The sequence below is a fragment of the Hyperoodon ampullatus genome (assembly GCF_949752795.1).
Source record: "Hyperoodon ampullatus genome assembly, chromosome: X".
NCBI lineage: Eukaryota > Metazoa > Chordata > Mammalia > Artiodactyla > Ziphiidae > Hyperoodon > Hyperoodon ampullatus.
This window is the reverse complement of record NC_136913.1, coordinates 118,470,999-118,493,356: the sequence shown is the minus strand read 5'-3', so window position 1 is coordinate 118,493,356 and position 22,358 is coordinate 118,470,999. Positions and strand designations below refer to the sequence as shown.

Here is a 22,358-nt window from a genome sequence, read left to right as displayed (position 1 = left end):
GATAAGAGTTCCGGAATAAAAGAACAGATAAAATGGAAGGAAGGAAATTGTCCCTGAAAACAGTAGAAGACAATTTCTTCCAGAGTGGAAGGACATAAGTCTTCAGATGAAAAGGGCCCATCTAGTCCTCAAAAAAATTATGAAGAATGATTTGCTTTCTCTCTCTCACACACATACATTACTGAGAAATTTCAGAACAGCAAAGAGAAAGAGAAAGTCCTAAAGATTTCCAGAGGTTCAAAATTGGTCACCTCTAAAGGAATAAGAATCAGACTGCTATCAGGCTCCCCATAAACAACACTGGAAACTAGAATACAATCAGGAAGTATATACAAAGTTATAAGGAAAACTACAATTTTATCTCACTGAAACTATTAGTGAAACCTCATAGCAGAATAAAGTCTTTTTTAGACATGTAAGGACTCAGAAAGTTCATCTTCCTAACTCCTTTTCTTAAAGCATTCCCTACAGATGTAATCCAGCAAAATAAGAAAAAATCATTAAAAAAGAAGTTATTGGATCTACCCTAGAAGAGTATTGAAGGAAATTCTTAAGATATCACTGTAGGCTGTGAAACATGACCAGTTTGAAGTTTGAATTAGAGTGGGTACATGGCGTGTTCTCGAGAGGCCCCACAAACAAACACACAAACAGACAAACTCAGGCCTCCATAGATGAAATCATACGACTGAAAACTGAAAAAACTGCTAAAGGGACTGAAGCACTCCAGCCCCTATGAACTGTCAAAACTAAAAACTGATTGGCCCGTGGCTTCCTTTGAACCCCAGAGTGAGGAGAAATTAATGGTAATGGAATCAGAATTGATCAGGAGAGGGACAACAGAGACAAAGCAAAGAGAAGGTCCAGAATAAATTAGGGGAGAAGAGAAAGCCAGGGAATCTCAGAAAGCCAGATGCGATGTTTGTGAATACTATACCAAAGAACATAAAATTAATTTCTCTTAAAAATGGACAACCAAAGTTTATCAAGGCCAAATCTCCCATAAAGTTATTATAAGAAAAAAAGAAAGAAGCATAACATCCCACAGATGATGAAAGTATGCCAGAAAGATCTGCTCACAAAACAGATAAAACTCAAACTTATGATTTCAAACAAGTTACAAGATATTATGAAAATGATACAGTATGTGAAAGAACAATATATATCAGAATTTAAAACACTCAGAAAGTAGGTGACAGAACTCAGGAAAGAATTATAAACAAAGAAGAATCATTTGAAAAACAAAGACTAACTAGAAGGAATAAAGGAGTGAAAAAACACAATAGAGCCTTTTAAAATAGAAGGTAAAACTATATTTTTAATAACTTAGAAATGGAGATAAAACGAGTTTGAGAGACAAAAATGATAAATATTGATTATAGGCAAAGGATAGTGAATATATACGTAATAAAAATTGCTGAAGAAGGCCAAAGGAACAGAATGCCATAAATACAATTTAAAAACCTTTCTTGGTTAAAAAATTTTTTTTGAAATTACATATTGAAAGTATACACTGCATGTGTTGGAATATTGACCCCAAACCAACAACACCAAGGCACATTCTAGTAAAACCAATGGAGTTTAAAGAAAAAGAAAAATCCCATGGACATAGAAAAAAAAAGAGCATTTTACCTATAAAGGAAAGAAAATTAGATTATCATCAGACCTTATGCCAAAAGAAAATGGAATAATAAATTTAAGACATCTAGGAAAGAAAAGTGGGAGCCAAGGACTTTTTATCCAGCAAAACTGACTTTCAAGAATAAAGGCCCACAAATTGTTGTCAACATGTAAGAAATCAGGGGATATTATTCCCATGAGTCCTTCCTGAGGAATCTACTAGAAAATGAGCTTTAGACAACCAAAATAACTAGAGAGACATCAACTGGACTGACGTGTAAACAAAATAGTTAATAAATAAAAATAATAAATGTTAAACTTTATTTTAAAAAATTAATCTATAGAAAAAGCATGGAAAACTTAAGCATGGTTGCAAAATAAAGCATACACTTTATCAACCTTGGCAATAGGAAAAATAAAGGAACAAGCAGATAAAAGCTGGAGGAAGGTAGTGAGGAGATGAAAAGGGAAGGATGTGACTCCAGCTTCTCAGGCTACAAAAGTAGGAAGCTAAGATATTTGTTTGTTGTTAACGGGTCAATAAACGGAATAGTTTGATCATGCTATTGGAATTTGCAGAGGTGATCAGGAAGCTTGCCTTCCCATAATGGAAGTCAAAAGGGTTCCTGGAGGCTCCTTCTGCCCTACCCTTGGTCCAAATCCAAGAGGCCAGCAGGTGACCTAAATAGAGACACCTAGATTCTAAATCCCAGCACTTTCAATCTTAAGCAGAGCGATGTAAGCACAAAATACACATGATTGAAAGTCATCCATGCAAGCAGCAGTTTAAGCTCAAATTGTTTCTGTCCTGGTTCCTTTCTGTTTCCTAGCCTTGTCTCCAGCCTCCCATTGCATCTGCAAGCTTCCCAATATCCTGCCAATAAAGCCCTTTGTTGCTGTTGTCTCAGTCACTGCAATATTGTGATTTATAAGAAATTTATACTTGGTCATTCAGTGGACCAAAATGTATTGCTCATATAAATGTGTTCTTTGTCCACAGTTCCTGGCTCATAGTTCCCCAAACCCTTGGAATTTCATGAACAATAAGAGCAATGTGAGCATCTTTTGTCATAAATTTGGTCTCTTGTCCTCAGCTCCTGAAATCACTTCAGAGCCATGAAGGTGAAATGAGTCTTCTTATTTATAACAAGCCCCTTTGCACCATAACTAGGTTTATGTTAATGAGGTGACTTTTGGAAAGCAGCTGGGGATAGGGGACTTGTTGTCAGGGGAACCAACCATGAATAGAGAGTTGGAACTCCCCCTGATTTCTGAGGATAAGAGAGGGGCTGGAGGTTGAATCAATCATCTATGGCCAAGGAATTAATCAATCATACCCATGTAATGAATCCTCCATAAAAATCCAAAAGGACTGGCTTTAGAGAGCTTCCAGGTTGGTGAACACTTGGAGGTGCTGGGAGGGTGGCCCCCCTTCCCACATACCTTGCTCTATGCTTCTCCTTCCATCTGGCTGTTCTTGAGTTATATTCGTTTATAATAAACTGGTGATCTAGTGAATAAAATGTTTCTCTGAGTGCTGTGAGCCACTCTAGCACATTAATCAAACCCAAGGAGGAAGCCATTGGAACCTCTAATACATAGCTGGTCGGTCAGAAGCACAAGTGACAACCTGGGCTTGTGACTGCCGTCTGAAGGGGGTGGGGCAGCCTTGTAGGACTGAACCCTTAACCCGTGTAATCTGATGCTGTCTCCGGGTAGGTAGTTTCAGAATTGAGATGAATTGTAGAATGCCCAGCTGGTGTCTGAGAAATGCTCATTGGTGTGGGGAACCTCCCCTCATCACACTGGAATTCAGTGTAGAACCCCTTTTAGTTACCTGGGGAGTTTTTTGGTGTTGGTGGTAGTGGTGGGGGTGAAGACAGTCAAAGAATACAAATCCAGTAGATCCAGAGTTCCTGCTGGCCCTCCCCTAGATTACTCAATTAACAGAAAAGGTTGAGACAAAGAGAAGGAAGGAGACTTTCCCAAGTCAAACATTGAATTCGCAATAAACCCAAGAAGGTTGAATGGGAAAGTGACAACGACAGGAGAGTGTTCGGGGGCTTTCTGCACAGAGGGTGCTGAGTGTTAGGCCACTCCTATGGTGTGAAATGAAAAGTGCTGAGCATTCTCTCTCTTTCGTAAGTTATTTCCTTTCAGACTATTGAGAGGCCTGAACTCCCAACAGACTGAGGCTTTGGAGAGCTGCCAATCCCTTGGCCCAGGCCATTCAGCCAACTTGCCCGAACACACTGATGACAAGAGGATGCTAATTACCGGAAATTTGTTTTCATACAGAACATGAAACTTTCTCATTATTGGAGGATTTGCATCAGCTAAACGATACAGATTCTCAGTGATGACAGAACGTTCTCATTTGATTGGGTTGTACAAATTCTGCGTGGATGACTTACCTCCTAATTAACAGCAAAAGGGAGACTAGAATGAAGCAGTAAAAACCTAAAGGAAGGTCAGGAGAAATTCTGGTATTTCCTGGTTACTTGAAGGGAATAAAGAAGTAGAAAGCTCAATTTCATTTTTTTATGGCTGAGTAATATTCCATTGTATATATGTGCCACATCTTCTTTATCCATTCTTCGGATGATGGACACTTAGGTTGTTTCCATCTCCGGGCTATTGTAAATAGAGCTGCAATGAACATTTTGGTACATGACTCTTTTTGAATTATGGTTTTCTCAGGGGATAGACCTAGAGTCTGTCATACAGAGTGAAGTAAGTGAGAAAGAGAAAGACAAATACCGTATGCTAACACATATATATGGAATTTAAGAAAAAAAATGTCATGAAGAACCTAGGGGTAAAACAGGAATAAAGACACAGACTTACTTGAGAATGGACTTGAGGATATGGGGAGTGGGAAGGGTAAGCTGTGGCAAAGCGAGAGAGAGGCATGAACATACATACACTACCAAACGTAAGGTAGATAGCTAGTGGGAAGCAGCCGCATAGCACAGGGAGATCAGCTGGGTGCTTTGTGACCGCCTGGAGGGGTGGGATAGGGAGGGTGGGAGGGAGACGCAAGAGGGAAGGGATATGGGAACAGACGTATATGTATAACTGATTCACTTTGTTGTAAAGCAGGAACTAATAAAAAATTAATTAATTAATTAATTAAAAAGAAAGAAAGAAAGAATTATGGAAATTAAGTTGCCTAGAGGACAGAGCTGGGACCAAGATGTAATTCTCCATAAAGGAATAATCACTAACTGTTTTAGATGGGCAAGAGCGAATTGTGTTCTTGAAATTAATGGGTAAAATTCACACACAAAGGCCTCTGTTCCACCATCATCCTATGAAGGGAGCCTGAGAGCAATCATCCCAGGAGGGAAAGATAAACAGAGTGGAATCCCTGGTACGGAGTGCCCTTACCCGGCGGGGTGGGGCCTAGTGGGTGTGGCTTAGCGTGGCGTCCTCTCGAGAGACCATCAGAGCAAACATCATAGTACCCAGCAGCACTCTGGGATGAGCTCGTGCCCCCGGCAATGGCGCCTGGAGAGGAAGCTTGTCCACTGCACCACTGAGGTATAGGCCATGGGAGCACGAAGCAGTCGGATGCCATGGCACTGGTGGGGGCGTGCCCCAGAGGAGCCAGGTGCCAGTGCAGGGAATGAGGCGGCTGAGGAGGCAGTAGTGGCAGAGAGAGAGGAAGGGAACGAGAGTGAAGAGGCCAGACCCGCCGCCCGTCAGAGGAGCCGCAAGCGGAAGACAGGCCCAGGGGGGCCGCTCACAAAAGAGCCCCGCCGGAAACGTGCTAAAGATCATTCAGGGTCCATTTATGAGGCACTGTTCCTAAGAGGAGAAGGGAGCGACGTGCGGATCTGCGCACTGGGGGAGGAGTGGAACTTGCATAGGGTCTACTTGTGCCAGTCAGGGTACTTTGCTAGCATGTTCAGTGGCACTTGGCGGGAGACAAACATGGATGCTATAGAGTTGCAGATGCCTGACGAGAACATTGATCGCGAGGCACTGCACGAGGCTTTAGGTTCCCTGTACCGAGGCTCCATTCTCATCCCACCCGGTCGAGTCGTCGCCATCCTGGCCACAGCCAGCATGCTGCAGCTGGACGAGCTGATTCAGCGGTGCGGGCAGGTCATGAAGGAGACTGTCAGTGCCCAGAGCGTGTGCAGCTACTACTACTCTGCTGAAAGCTACGGACTCCAGACCATCAGGACCATGTGTCTTCAGTGGCTGCTGGACAACATGATGACCCTGTGTAGTGAGGGGCGATTGCGAGAAGTCAGCCTGGATCTGATGAAAGAGGTCGTTGCCTCTTCACGGCTCTTGGTGATGGGGGTGGAGATGGACGTGTACATCATGCTGAAAATGTGGATGTTCTTGCAGCTGCAGCCGACATGGAGGGGCCCGCGCAGTGCCCTATTGCCTGACACCAACTTATGGTTTGCCAGTTACAGGTGGGATTCGGAGGGCACCCCTTTTCTGGAGACCGAACAGGGCAGAGCCTTCGTGCCAGTGTTCCAGCAGCTGCGGCTTGCCTACATAATGTGCGACCCGATGTCAGCACACGTCATCCAGCAGGATGCGCTGATCCCTCCCTCTTGGTTGTGTCCCTTGGACAATGAGCATTGGCTTGGCCCCCTCCGGGCTGAGCAGACCAGAAATCTCTGGCCCGTGGGCATCTACGTGTCCGGCCCCCAGGAGAGAAGCATGCGGTGCGGGGGCCAGCTCCACAGGGACAAGCAGTGCAGCTGGCGGTTGGAAGGCCTAAAATTCAGCTGGGACCTGGTGCTGTGCTACGCCAACCAGCGCATCATTTTCCGTTGCAGCGCACGGAAAAAGTCCCTTAGCCGGTGCAGCGCACGGAAAAAGTCCCTTAGCCTCGGGGTCAGCCTACACGGGAGGAGAAAGGTCGTGTTCCGCCTGCGCCTGTTCTCCTTGGACAGGAATGGGAGAGCCATTTTCAGGAAGCGCACAGAATACCGGATGCTTTCTCTGAGACAGAATCAAGAGCTAGAGGTAATGAACCTGGAAAACCAAGACGTGGTTTTCCCCATATATGTGGCCTGTACCTTCCTGTACCACCACCGAGGGGGGCGTTTCCCAGGGCATTTGCCCCTGCAAAGCAGCTCAGAGAACTGAGCAGCTCTTTCCTGGGGTCAGGGGCAACCAGCTTGGTCCAGATGCCAGCTCCTTCTGTGGGACCAACCAGGCTTGCCCATCTCTGGTAACCAATTCTGTCAGAGGCTTTGTTGAACTGTAGCTCATAATACTTGAGATTGTTTACATGAGCATATGAAGAGGACACATTTTGAAGCCCCCCAAGCTCCTCGAGAACTCATTTGGGCTGTTAACGTGGCAACTTGTCCTCCTGGTTTAGGATCCATCGACACCACCCCCCGCCCCGCCCATCATTTCTGTGAAGCCAAAGAGCTATTGACTTTAGAGAGAAACTGTGAGCCTACCTACTCTACTACTCTTAGTAAAACTCTCTTAATATATGTGTTTCCTTTAGTTTGATTAAATGAATGTTAAAGTAAAAAAAAATTAAGTGTACAATTTAGTGGCTTTTATTATATTCACAAAGTTGTACAAACACCACCACTAATTCCAGAATATTTCATCACCTCAGAAGGAAACCTCATACCCATTAAAGGTCACTCCTCAATCTTCCTTTCCCCCAGCTCATGGTAACTACTAATCTACTTTCTGTCTCTATCAATTTGCCTACTCTGGACATTTCATATAAATGGACTCATACAAATATGTGTCCTTTTTTGTCTGCCTTCTTTCTCTTAGCATAACGTTTCAAGGTTCATTCATGTTGTAGATATGTCTGTACTTTGTTCCTTGTATGGCTAATAATATTCCACTGTATAGATACACCACATTTTGTTTATCCAGTCATCAGTTGGTGGACATTTGTGATGTTTCCACTTTTTAGTTATTGTGAATAATGCTGCTGTGAATATTCATGTACAAGTTTTTGTAAGCTACTATATGTAAAATAGATAACCAACAAGGACCTACTGTATAGCACAGGGAACTATATTCAATATAGTTGAATATAGTTGTAATAACCTATAATGGAAAACAATCTGAAAACGTTTTATATATATATATAACTGAAAAAGTTATATATATATAAACTAAATCACTCTACTGTACACCTGAAACATTATAAATCAACTATACTTCAAAAAAAAGTTTTTGTGTATATACCTAGGAATGGAATTGCTGTGTCATATGGTAAATTTATGTTTAGGTTTCTGAGGAATTGCCAGACTTTTTTTCCAAAGTGGCTGCACCATTTTACATTCCCACCATTGGTGTATGAAGATTCCAGTTTCATCACATCCTCACTAATATGTGTTACTGTCTTTTAAAAAAAATGTAGCCATTTTACTGGGTGTGTTTACTGCAATTTCATTGTGGTTGTGATTTGAATTATCTAAATGACTAGCGATGTTGAGCATCATTTCATGTACTTATTGGCCATTTTTATGTAGTCGTCAGAGAAATAACTATTCAAACCACTTAACCATTTTTAAGTGGGTTATTGTCTTTTTATCATCAAGTTGTAAGAGTTATTTATGTGTTCTGGTTAATTTCCAGAGTTCTCGAAAAGTTGATTTAGAATTTTTGTCAGTGTTCTCATGGCTTTTATGAAGGAAAATATTTTCATAGGCCCTAACTCCACCATTCCCAAAGGCCTTCCCTAATTAGATACTTTTAAAAAAATAAATTTATTTGTTTGTTTATTTATTATTTCTGGCTGTGTTGGGTCTTTATTGCTGCATGTGGTTTTTCTCTAGTTGAGGCGAGCAGGGGCTACTCTTGGTTGTGGTGCGCGGGCTTCTCATTGCAGTGGCTTCTCTTGTGGCAGAGCATGGGCTCTAGGCGTGCAGGCTACAGCAGTTGTGGCTTGTAGGCTCTAGAGTGCAGGCTCAGTAGCTGTGGCTCATGGGCTTAGTTGCTCCGTGGCATGTGGGATCTTCCCAGACCAGGGCTCGAACCCGTGTCCCCTGCACTGGCAGGCAGATTCTTAACCACTGTGTCACTAGGGAAGTCCCACTAGTTATATACTTTTAATAACCAATCACTGGAAGATAATTTGCAAGCTATATAACTGCCAAAGGATCCATAACTAGAATACTAACAAACTGATAAAACTGTATGGTAAATTTTTAAAAATCCAATAGAAAATAGATAAAAGTCATGAACAGACACTTCACAAAATAAGATATAATAATGGAAAATTAAAACATGAAAAAAAATGTTCAATACCATTAGCCACTAAGGAAAATGCAATTAAAACCATAATGATATATGATATGCACCTATCAGAATGGCTAAAATAAAATAGAATATTGACAATGACAAATGCTGGTGAAGATGCAGAGAGTTTGGATCACTATATGTTTATGGTGGAACCTTTAATAATACAGCCATGTGGAAAGTAGTGTGTCAGTTTCTTTTAAAACTAATTATCATATGACCCAGCAATTACACTCGTGCATTTATCCCAGAGAAACAAAAACCAATGTCCACACAAAATCCTGTATGTGAATGTTCATAGCAACTTTATTTGTAATAGCTGAAAACTGGAAGCAACACAAATGTAGTTCAGCAGGTTGATAACTAAACCAACTGTGGCACATCCATACCCAGAAATACTATGCAACAATAAAAAGGAATGCATGCAACAACGTGGATGAATCTCAAGGGAATTTGGCTCAGTGGGAAAAACCAATCTCAGAGTGTTACATTATGTATGATGGCATTTATGTAACATTCTTGAAATAACAAAATTATAGAAGTGGGGAACAGATTAGTGGTTGCCAGCTTTTATGGATGGGGAGGATGACAGGGAAATGGATGTGACTATAAAAGAACAATACATGGGATCTTAGTGGTGATGAGACAGCTCCATATTGTGATCATGGTGGTAGTTACACGAATCCATACATGTGATAAAATTACACGGACCTTCACACACACGAGTGCATTGTAAAACTGATGACATCTGAATAAGCTCTGTAGATTGTACCAATGTCAATTTCCTTGTTTTGACATTGTAGGATTGTTTGTTCTTGGGTTGGGCTAGGGAAGACTGATGGCCGTCACTGCTCCACCTGGCTGCCTTGCTTCCTGGCTGAGGAGGTTGCATGTCTGAATATCGTGTCTGTCTGTCTTATTTTTTCCCCAAAGCATTAGCTTAGTATGATTGAAAATACAATAATCTCTCCCCAGTCACAGGGTAATGTTCCTGAGGTAGGGAGTGAATTCAGAATCTACAAAGAGAGACACAGCACATTATTTCAGAAGAGACCAACTAAAGGAGATCTGAGAGGAGCTCCAGGGTCCTCTCCCCACTCTGGGGATTGTGAAGCCAGGTGTAATGGCCCAGTAGACTGTGAGCCTACTTATGGTTAGGAGTCTATAATACATGATGTTTTGTATGCATCTATACCTTTTTATTTTTTAAAAATTTTTATTGGAGCATAGTTGATTTACAATGTTGTGTTACTTTCTGTTGTACATAATACATGATTTACTCACCACTCTATGCCCAGCACTTAGCACACTGGCTTGGCACAGAGTTGGTAGTTGTTCTGTTTGTTCTACAGATGAATGAATTCCCTGTCGCCTTGTGAAATATGCTAGGTTATGGACTCGAAGGCAGAGCCAGTGTGTTACTTGTGTTTGGATTTCCCATGCCTGGCACAGCACAGGTTCTTAATAAATGTTGGATGAAAAAACCTTTCACCAGAAAACCCGAGGCCAGCCCACTCCTCAACTAAATCTATCCCTGTCTACCACCTGATCCTCTCCCCAGTTCTTCCTGACACCGCTTTGCTGTCCAGTGTCCTGTGATGCCCTTTTCCTTTAGTAGTTTCATAAGGGGCTGGACTTAACCCAGGACATCCAGCACCTTGACAAGAAATGAGAAAGAGTTTTCCAAACTTGGAGTTTTTCAGCATTGGAGAAAAATTAAATTTGCTGGAGCTCTGTCTTTGCTGTGCAGAGCAGGCTCTCAGATTGGAGAAATGCATATTGGATGAGGAAGTAGCTTTTGTGAATACTGAAGTACACTCCCACCTTGATAGCTCTATTTGCATAGAGCAAATAGATTTGTGTGTCTGTGTGTGCTGTGCCATGTCCTTCAATGGGTATTACGGTTTGGGCTGGATGCACTATAGTCTGGAACCACTAGTGACACTGGTATCACTGGTAACATTTCTAAGCCACTGGTAACATTTTGCTCTGTGCAAATGGGAAGTTTAAACAGGGGTCTTGAATCAGCCTGGGGAAGGGGAAAAGCATGGGTTAACTCTGTAGTCTTAGGCACGTACTTAGTCTCTCTGTGCCTCACTGTTTTGTTTGTTAACTGTGCATAATAATGTTTAAATCTTACAGAACTTTTTAAAGAATAAAATAAAATATACGACTATATTAGTCAGGATTCTCCAGAGAAAGAGAACCAATAGGATGTGTATATTTAGCTAAAGCGATTTATTATAAGGCACTGGCTTGTGTAATTATGGAGACTGGCGAGTCCAAATCTGCATTGTGGGCTGGCCGGCTGGAGACCAGGGAATGCTGATAGTGCAAAGTCCAAAGCTGTCAGCTAGAGAATTCCCTTCCACTCGGGGGAGGGTCAATCTTTTTGCTCTCTTCAGGCCTTCAGCTAAGGATGAAGCCCACCCATACTGTGGAGGGCAATCTGCCTTATTTAGAGACCACACATTTAAATGTTAATTTCATCTGAAAACACCATCAGAAAAACACCCAGAATAATGTTCGTTCAATTATGTGGGTACCCTGTGGCCCCGTCAGATTGACACATAAAATTAACCATTACAGTGACAGAGCCAGGCATATAACAGATGTTCAACAAATGACAGTTTACTTTTCTTTGCCTTTAAACAGTAGTGATATAGTCCACATCGGTTAAAGCAACTAGAAGGCTTATCTATTTAACGAGAAAATAATTTAGGCAAATTATGTATAACTCAAGCTCCCAATATCATTTTGATCAACTTGAATACATACACATATGATTCCTGTGTTTCTCGTTTGATCTGTAGGCAACTGAGATCTTCATGCAAAAAAAGATGATTTCAAATATCTAGAACAGAAAGAATCCTAAATTTGTCTTGGGTGTAAAAAACACATTAGCCCTAGAATGAGGTATGGGTAAGGGGAATCAGAAGCAGGCACAAGTACTTCCTTTCCTTGTCAGAGAAGAGAAGGGTCTAGAAAGCAAGTTTTCCCTGAGCACTCTATACAGGAATGCCCTACCAAGGGGTGGCGGTGTGGGATGGTAGCTCCCAGGTAGCATGCACTCTCCTGGCAGTGCAGTGGTCACGAGTGTGGGCTTTGCAGTAAGAGTGACCCTGTCCGAAATTTCAGCTCTGCCATTTTCCAGCAATGTAAACTTGAGCAAGTATATTAGTCAGGGTTCTCCAGAGAAGCAGAATCAATAGGGGGAATGAGTATATTTTATTATAAGGAATTGATTCATGTGATTATGGAAGCTGACAAGCCCCAAGACCTGCAGTCAGCAAGGTGGAGACCCTGGACAGCCCGGGGTGTAGCTCCAGTCTGAGTAGGAAAGCCTGAGAGCCAGGAAAGCTGATGGTGTTACTCCAGTTTAAAAGCCAATAAGCAAAAGCCAATGTTTCAGTTTGAATCTGAAGGCAGGAAAAAAAAAACCCTATATCTCCACTAGAAGGCAGTCTGGTAGGAGGCGGCCCCTTAGTCATCTTGTTCTCCTCAGGCCTTCAATGGATTGGATGAGGCCCAGCCACATTAGGGAGGGCAATCTGCTCTACTCTGCTGATTCAAACGTTAATCTCACCCATAAACACCTTCACAGACACATTCAGACAAAAGTTTGATCAAACATCTGGCCACTTTGTGGCCCAATCAAGCTGACACATAAAGTTAACCATCATGACAAGTTAGTCAGACGCTCTGAGATTCCTATTCTTCATCTGTAAATGCTCAAAGTCACACACAACTACAAGGCAGTAGAACCTGGGTTAAGAACTCAGGCTTGTCTGACCCCATAGTCTCCCTCTAGTAAGGTTTGCCTGGATTCTCCTCCTGCCAGGTTGGACTCGGTTCCCCTGCTCTGTGCTCTCACAGGCCCCCATGCCTCTTTCAATCACAGCACTATTGCATGGTGCTGGAAATTTTCTTCCATATCTCTATCTTACTCTCCTGTGAACCTCTTGAGGGCAGGGACACTGTTCTAGTCACTAATGACTCTCCAGAATTCTTTATAAATGCTTGTTGAAGAAATAAATGAATCCAGGCAAATTATAAGCTACAGTTGGATACTTCTAACCTGGAAGATTCTGAGGTTATGTTAGGGCTTCTGCACTGTAGCTTTGTATGATTCTGATTCATAGTTCAGACTTTCAGCCCCAAAGTGCATACTAACTGTAAAGTACTGTATGAATGCCTGCTCATTTCTTGCCTGCATTTTACTGCTTTCTGCCATAACAAGTCCCTTTCACATTCCAAAGATCCTTTTTATTACAGAAAAGTTTCCTTGAACCAAGCTGAGCCCATTTTCCTTTTATCAGCCTTGTCTTCTGTCTTTCCCTCTTGTGATTTTTGTTTGTCCCCTGGAACTCATTTAAACAATTAGTCTCCATGCTGGTTGGTAGTCATTTATGTTTGGTATGCTGGCTTGAGCCAGGTTTGCTCTGAAAAACATTCCATATTGATTTTAAAATGTAGGGCCAGTGTTCGCCACATTTACCAACGCTGTCAGGTACAAAAATGCTTTCTTCCTATCAGGGCAGATTAAAAACTAGCAAGCTTTCCAACAGGTGTAAAGTGGGCCCTACCTCACTGACAGTGCATCGTATTTTGGCCTTTGTTTTGACTTATTTTTTTACTCTCAATAAATTAATTACTTGTAATGAAATCTTTACATCCAACCATTGAATGATGGACATATGCATTCTTTGGCCTTTTCTCTGAGCAGAAACTGGTGCTCAGGAGCTGTAAACACTACTGTAATGGTGGTTTTTTCCCCCTCTGGGGGTGGGGGGGCAGTAGAGGGGAAAACACAGATTATTTCTAAGAAATACATAAGAAAAGTATGCTGGAATGTTGCTATTTTAACTTTCACTCACAACCTCCCATCTATATATTTTATGACTTTAGGCAAAATAAACTGAGAGAGATTGCTATCTATAGGAGAGAGGGTACATCCTAAATTGGGACACTAGCTTATGTTTGGCTATTAACTTCTTCCCTTCCTCCATTCTCTTGAGAGGCCTCGAAATCCCTGAGACTCCCTGAGAAAACTGTGGCCAACATGTTTTGCATTACTTAGTAGGGTGATTACCGATGGCCTGTCAGCCTGAAGGTCATCAAGAATGCCAGGCAGTAAATCTTCAAAGCTTCCTTGGGACACAACTCTCGCATCTTTTGCATGATGAATAAAAGCAGTCTGTTTGACACGTTATTTCCAAGCTCAAAGAACCCACCTTTTTTCCACCAAACTAGCCAAAGGTGAACTCTATGTCTTAGCCTTTTCGCTTTGAGCACTGATGAAGGCCTTCAAGTTTGGACTGGTGGATGGAAGAGCAAAGCATTCTATGAGCCAACAGGAAGAAGCCATCAATTCACTCTGGGTGTGTTGTACACAACATGCTCACTGCAGGCTCCACCCCCTGTGCTGGGATGAAGGAGACAGGCTGCAGAGGCCCTACTTAGACCAAATAAAGAAGTTCTGTAGTTAGCAGCCATCGAAGCATGGAGCCTGAGCTTGCAGCCTCATCAGGGTAGCTGCTTGAGAAGGCAAGTGGCAGGTGCGCAGCTGTAACAGGTGCAGGCTGTCTCCTCTCAGTTAGAGAAGTAAGCCCTACAGTCTTCAAAAGGCAGACTGCACCCTCTGAGACCTTTTGCCTCCACCAGCCCCAGTCCCTGAGCTGACTCCCCCGACTGCTCACAGACCTCAGCAGTCTGGCAGGGAGCCCACAGTAAGTTTGAGAACCAGGCTTCTAATGTTTTAAATGGCAGAGCTATACTTGATCAGCTAGCACTTACAGAGTATAAAGAGATCATTCCCACCTCCCATTCAGGGCCACAGTAGCATGGTTCTCAAACTTACTGTACTTCAGAATCACTGTGGGGGGAGGTGAATACAGATCCCAGTGCCCCAGCTTCATCAGTTCTGATTTAGCATGTCTATGGAGGGGTCCGGAAATCTGGGTTCTTAAAAAGCTGCAGCCCAAGCACTGCCTGGACCCTATTCTGAAAGAAGAAGGCCCAGAATGCTGAATTGGAAGAGTTCTTGAGGGCCATCTTGGCAAAACCACTATTTTACAAATGAGGTAACTGAGGTCCAGAGAGGAAGGCTTGTGTGAATGATGTAATGCCAGATTACCATGATCACAATGATGTAATGCCAGAGCTAGAGCTAGAACCGAGGTCTCCAGTCTCACCCTCCTCATGCTTTCTGCTGAGGAGAAGAAGGAGACAAGGTGAAGACATGACTGTATTCTTCTGTATTTTTCTAAGTGGATACAGCCTGGTGTAGGCCTGCAATGGTTCTCAACGGCACATGCTGGCATTTTGTAACGTGGGATTGTCTAATGCACTGCAGACCCCTGAGTATTAATGCCAGGAGCACCCTTACCCTGAATCATTCTGACAACCCAAAATGTCTGCACACAATTTTCAAATGTCCCTTGCTGGTGGGCGGGAGCCAGTGCTGCCTCCAGTTGACAATCATTGGTAAGGAAACGAGCTATAGTTCACTATTCATCAAAGGAAGTTTGATTTTGAGTTTTAATTTTCCATTAATTTACTGTGACCTGAGGCATGTCTCTGGCCTGGCTGCTGAGGCTCTGCACCCCTGGTTCTTCAGCTACAGATTTGGGGGAGGAAGTCAGAAAGATCTCTTGTGACCCTCTCAGCTGGCTTTGTAAGTGTGAGAAAAGGAACTGTGGGTGGTTAGGCGCTGGTGGGATTCACACGGTGAGAACACTCATGTTCTTTCTCTTGCACCGCTATAGTCAGCAGAGGCTGTGAATAATACTGTCATGAAATGCATCCATTCCCAAACTAGAGCAACGAGGGGAAACTTCAGGGGCTTAAATCCAACATCTGGCACCGATCGTCAAGCACGTTATTTATTTTTTAATTTATTTTTATTTTTAAAAACTTTTAAATTTATTTTATTGAAGTACAGTTGATTTACAGTGCTGTGTTAATTTCTGCTGTACAGCAAAGTGATTCAGACTCGTCAAGCACTTTACATCTCCCACCCCACACAGTTGGCTTCACACCTTCCACCCTCTGCCTTTAAAGAGAACATGACTTGGTTATGTTTATCCCGTGGGCTCTGGGTTGACAGGGACAAAGAGACTCAGTGTCCAGAGGTGAGGAGGACTCCCCGCCCCCAAAATTCTAGTGGAAGTCATTAGGTCCTACAGTCCCTAGCCAAACTGCAGAGGTGTCAGCTAGCTCAGCTTCTTCCTTTATGACATTGGAAAGGCTGTGTTTGCTGTTTGAGAAGCAGTCCTAGTTCCCCAGTGCATTATGGGGGCACTCCACCTTTCCACCTGGGGGGACTCAACCTCATTATTCAGGTCTTGATTCAAATATCAGCTCCTTAGAGAAGGTTCCCCACACCAACAACAAGAACGACCCCTTTGCCCATGAAAACAGAAGTTACTTGATGACAGGAACTATTGATTTCATGTTCTTCACTCTAATTCCAGAACCAAGAGTAATATCTGACACCTACTAGGCACTCAGGACATATTTGTTTCCTGAAATACTGATATCTTTTTTAAAGTGTCATACTCATATGCCTATGAGTATATCTACATATATATATTTATGGATATGTGAGCTTGTTGTCACCTCACAGAAGTGGAATGTACATCCCCCACCCAAAATTTGGTTTGAATGTCAAGACTAATGATGCCACACATATACCAAGAAGGTATGAAAAGGATTATTACTCACATAATGAGTTATGCATCAAAAATGCAGTTAGACCAAAAAAGAAAAAAAGAAAAAACTGGTAACTGTGAACTGATGGGTAATTAGATGGTTGTGATTCTTTCATTCTATAGATATAGGTATAGATATAGAAATAATTGAAACATCAAGTTCTACACCTTAAGTATATACAATTTTTATTTATCCATTATACCTCAATAAAACTGAAAAAAATGGGATCAGTCTCAATGACAACTTACCCATGGTATTTGTCTGATAACTAAAACATTGCATGGTTTATTTAATTTAATTTGGACTTGTTTATGTAAGCCATTATGGCACCTGCAGCATGAGGCCAATAAGAAAGGTGAATGTTCCATTGAATATCTAGTACTATCAAGAGCTAGTACTATATATTCTGAGAAGTGAAATGAGTGCCTTAGTCTCTCTATCAATGTGCAGAACTTCAAAGAAGATAAAGAGTGCTATGGTGAGACATTGTATTATGGCTTTAATATGTGCAGAAGATGTGTGACCTTGATTTATATTTTGGGTATCCGTGAGGCAAGAGATTCTATGAGTTCTTTACCCCAAATGAGGCAACCTTGGAGAAGGAATTGTTTTCATTGGCCAGAACAGATGGTCAGACCACTGGCAGTGGCCCAAAGATCTATAAAAATGTGAAGATGAGGCCAATTGTTGGCCAAGACATGGCCAAGTGCTAAGATAACTGCCTAAAGTTTGGCCAACTAAGCTGACCCTGTGTCCTGTCCTTTATCAGGAACATTCTGATTAAGAGATGAAAAGAAGCAAGAGTCAAGCAAGCTCCATTAAGTGTGATAATGACAATGCCATTGGTTAAGTGAATGAACCCCCTTTGGTATTCACTGTGTTGAGCCTAAGGGGCTCCCCAGGTATCCAAGTGTTCTAAGAGATGACCTCCTCTAGCACTGTGGCATCCGGCAAGGGACCCAGCACAGGGGACGTTACCCTCTCCTGAAAGTAGGGTATGCAGAGGGCCCAGGTTCAGCTCCATCCTGTAGCAAGGAGGCCTCACTAGTTGTGCTGGGCTTGCAGGGTGCTGTTTCCATGATCAAAGGCCTAACGGGCAGCTGTATACTGAGGGTCACAGGTTCAGGACCTGAGATAGTCTATATTTCCAGGAAAGTCCAGTATGTATCCACCAATTGCTACACTAATGGCATATAGCATTGGGCCAAGGAAGGTAGTTCCTTGTATCAGAAGCCCATGCAACTAATGGCCATCACTGATGGTAGAGGGACTCCAAGATATATGAGAGAAGGTTGCTAAAGCTCCCACAGTGAAGGAATCTCGGGGGGCCGTAACAGGAATGCCTGTTCTATGGCAATTCAGGCAGATTCTAGTATCTTTTTCCAGGGGGTCTCATTCAAGTTGGGCCTATTTGCAAGTTACAGAACAAAAAAGCTTTGTAAATGAGGAATGTTGCCTCCAGAATCTAAAAATGTCGAAAACATGTTGGGCTTGTTTTAACAATGTGGGTCCTAAGAAGACTAAAAGCTGTTTCTTGACACTGTCAGGACTGGAGCAGCCCTCAACTTACTAAATAATTTTCAGGAACTTAACTGAAGTGGTGGGGCCCTGTACTATGTGTCTCATGTGAATCTCCTCAAAGGAGGATGTCATTAGTGTGATGTCATAACTGTGTACCCGAAAAAAGTTAGAGTTGGTTAAAATATTGCCTGTGAAGACTATGTGAGATGGCAGGCGTGGAGACTGAGCCCATTGAGTACCCAGGTGAAGGTGTATTGTGTCCCTTTAAAGGTGAAGGTTAACTGCAGCTGAGAGGTTGTTGAAATAGGCACTGAATAGAACATGCTAGCCAAATGCTTTGCTATAACTACAAAGTATTTACCAGATACTTATTATTATTGGGTGGAATCAGTCATTTCAATAATATATATGGAGCCCTAGTGGGTGGGGCCATGACGCCAAGGGTACGAATTCACACTGAGGCACTGGTCCTGTTTTCCCGGGTTTAAGAGCAAGTAAAACTTGGCTGTTAAATGCAGCAGAAGTGGGGATAACCACACCTTCTCTAAATAGGTCTTATATAATGGGTTTCAATCTGTGAAAAACGTGCTTTCATTTAGATTGAACCTTTTCTTAAACACTGAGGTGAAAGGTATTATTTTAACTAGGGGGAAAGGTCCATAGGGTCCCATAGTTTTCAAGCTGATTATAAGGGCCAGAGACTTAACTTTATTACTTATTGGGTCAGGTTCTCCACGTGCACTAGAGGATATTTTAGGGTAATGGATGTCTTGGCTATGGAAAAGTTAGGCACGGAAATAATTCGGATGGCTCAGGTTAGGCATATCTGTTTCTATTTTATGTTCACCTACACCCTGGCTGGGAGTAGATGGACATACAGTGTGGGCCAGACGTGGGCCAGAAGGGGAAGGGGAATTAATGAGGCTTCAAAACTGTCAATTGTCAAACATCAAAAGTGGAATCAGATTATGACACACACTGCCACCACCCATACATCACCCCTCTCCCCATCTGGGACCTCCCAAACACACACAGAAACACCAAGTCCTTTTCCTCCTCACCAGCAGGATAAAGTGTTCAGGAAGAAATCTGTCTTCAGAGCTCAGTCCTCACCCAGTCCTTATTCCCAGTGTCTGGCTAACTATGGACTGGCTGGTCTGGGCCCCAAACTGGCAGGATACTACCTCCCTCCCTTCTCACACGCCTGCCCCTTCCTGCCTTCCTTCCTTCACTCCCCATCACCAAAGAACAGACAGAGATACACACACATCGTTTTACAACAGCTTGTAAATCAATAGCTGAGGACTTTTTTATTTGGTCTCTACACAGGTGACCATTTGTGTTTGATCTCTACACAAATGACCATTTGAGCATATAGGAGGGCACATGGGAATATTTATGGGCCAGGCTCAAAAGGGGTATGCATTACTCCTGCTCACATTTCATTGGGAAAAACTCACATAGCCACATCTAACTACAAGAGAAAATGAGAAATGTAGTCTACCTAGTTGAAGAGGAGAACTTAAATGTTGGCGATAAGCTAGCAATCTCTGTCTCCACCATCTTGTTCATCACTCTCCCCAGTATTTACAGTAGAGCCTGGCACATAGTAGGTGGCCATGAATATTTCTGTTGAATGAATGGGTTTCAACTTTTTTGGTCAGTTATGGGGATCAAAAACATATAGAACTTGGTTAAGCAATGGTTTCCTAGCTATGACACAAAAAGCACAAGCAACAAAGAAAGAGTAAATTGGACTATATCAAAATTTTAAAATGTTTTCTTCTGCAAAAAAATACCATGAAGAAAGCGAAAAGGCACACCAAAGAAAGATCCTGGCAAATCATATATTTATTAAAAGTGTAGTATCCAGAATACAGAAAGAACTCTTACAACTCAACAACAAAAATACAAACAACCCAACTGAAAATCAGGTAAAGGACTTAAATAGACATTGTCCTAATGAAGATATACAAATAGCCAACAAACATATGAAAATATGCTCAATACCATTAATCGTTAGGGAAATGCAAATCAAAACCACGATGAGATACCACTTCATACCCACTAGGAAGGCTATAACTTTTATAAAAAGAAAATAACAAGTATTGACAAGGATGTAGAGAAATTGAAACACTCATACACGTCTGGTGGGAACATAAAATGATACAGCCTCTGTGGAAAACATTTTGGCAGTTACTCAACAAATTAAACATAGACTTGCCATATTACCCAGTAACTCTACTCCTAGGTATATAATGAAAAGAGTTGAAAAGGAGGGAACAACAACAAAAAAAAAAACAGGTGAATTGAGCAACACAAAAGCAAAGGGCAGATAACGTTTCAAGAAGTAAAAAATGGTCAACTTTATTAAATACCTTTTACAGGTAATATAGGGACAGACAAATGATGATTGAACTTGTTAGTAGAGAGGTCACTGGTAAATTTGATAAAAAGGAAATTGAAAGAGTGGAAAATATTTTAATATAAACCTGGATGTGTATTAAGGAGAAAATGTGAGATTCAGAAAGTGAGGGGCGGATAGACAATTTCTTTTGAGAGTTTTGGTGCTAAGGGGAGGAGAAATATGGGACTATAGCTGGAGGGGGATTTGGTATTAAGAGGGTGTATTTTTAAGAGGGTAGATTCTAGAACGCATCTAGCCAATATAAATGACTGAATGAAACTGATGATATAAAACACCAAAGGGATAATTGCAGAAGAAAAAATATTGAGAAAGCAAGAAGGGTATTCAGAGCACTAGTAGATGGGATCCGTAGCAAATGTGGAAATGTTGACTTTCCATGAGAACGAGTAATATTTATAGATTTTGCAGTGGAGAAGGAAACAATTATGGTATGATTACAAATGCAGGTAAGATGGTAGATTTGGTGGGGAAGATATAAAAGAATTTTCTCTGGACTCTTCAGTTTTCTCAGTGAAGGATGAGATAAGGGCATAAAATAACAAGAGTGAGGGTAGGGTTTTGAGAAATTGAGGGGAAGATAAAGTATTGGATATTCATTTTGTATAATGGAAATGGGTGTATAATATGGAAGGATTGATAATTTAAGATATGTGGTCAAGAATTTAAGGTGAGATCAGTTAGCTTTGTCTTGTAAATTTCTACAGCAACATCCATCACTTGTATATAGGAACAAAGCAGGTAGATAGCTAAATTTAACAAGGGTTGTGGTTTTGCCAGGGAAGTACTAGGGTGGGAAAGTGAGTAGGGAGATGAAGGTTTATGAAAGTAAGTGATACTAATGATAAATTGGTAAGCAATGAGGAAATGCGAAAAGAGAAATGTGGCTGATGCTGAAAAGTAGTAGAATTCACAGACTGGAGTTCAAAATTGAAGAATTTTTAGAGTTGGGTGTGTGTAGGTGTGTATAGCTGCATGAGAGAGAGGTATTTTGCTAGGAAGAATAATCAGTTGTAGCCCAAGAGATGTATGTTTTAAAATCAGGATTTCAGAGTTGCTGTAATTTTTGAGAATGTCAATCTCTAGTGCATGAGCATTAGAGTGAGTGGCTTAAGTATGATGGAAGAAAAATACCATTGGAATTGAGGGCATGAAAGATTTGCAAAGCCAAAAATGCTGGATGAATATCCACATAGATGACAGATGTTGAAGTTGCCAAGATGGTGGCAGTAATAAAAGTGGAGAAGATCAGGAAAGTGTCTAATGAATGAAGGTAAAGAAATAAGATGGGGTAGCACATGATATTATCTAATAGCAAGAACTACAAATGAGCTCTGAATTTTGAAAGAGAAAGGAGCAGAAATGGTTTGAAAGTGACAATGAGTCAACTCCTTGGGGTATATGAGGAAAACTAACGTTTGCTCAAGAGGACTGCAGGGGAAGTGACTTCCTCAAGGCACAGCCATATTCCAGTTATAAAACAGAGATTAAGGGAACACTGAGAGAAGAACTTGAAGCTACTGGGGAGTTTCTTAATGATAGACTATGAGTTACAGAGGGCAGGAAAGAAGGGCTCATGAAGTTGGGGAGAGAGTTGGGTCCAATTTTGTCAAGTGCAGAGCAATACGTGAATAAGGGTCTAGTTAATGATGGATAATCTGCAGGGTGGTGACTTAAGTGATAAGACAAGATGGACCTTGTGACTGCATGGCAGATTGGGAGGTGAGTAAAGCCCTCCAGACTGGAGATTGCTTAATCTAGGCTGACCTAGAACTAAGAAGAATGCAGAAACACCACTGAAACCTGTTTCCTCTAAATATCATGT

The 22,358-nt window shown here is 41.8% G+C and overlaps 1 protein-coding gene across 1 annotated transcript; it reads left to right on the top strand.

Moving 5' to 3' along the window:
• Nucleotides 1–5,172: 5,172 nt before the first annotated feature.
• LOC307069815 (germ cell-less protein-like 1) lies at nucleotides 5,173–6,738 on the top strand (the record flags this gene model as incomplete). Its single annotated transcript, XM_079728125.1, has 1 exon — nucleotides 5,173–6,738. The coding sequence occupies one exon, from the start codon at nucleotides 5,173–5,175 to the stop codon at nucleotides 6,736–6,738; it is 1,566 nt and encodes a 521-aa protein (XP_079584251.1).
• Between the last annotated feature and the right edge of the window lie 15,620 nt (nucleotides 6,739–22,358).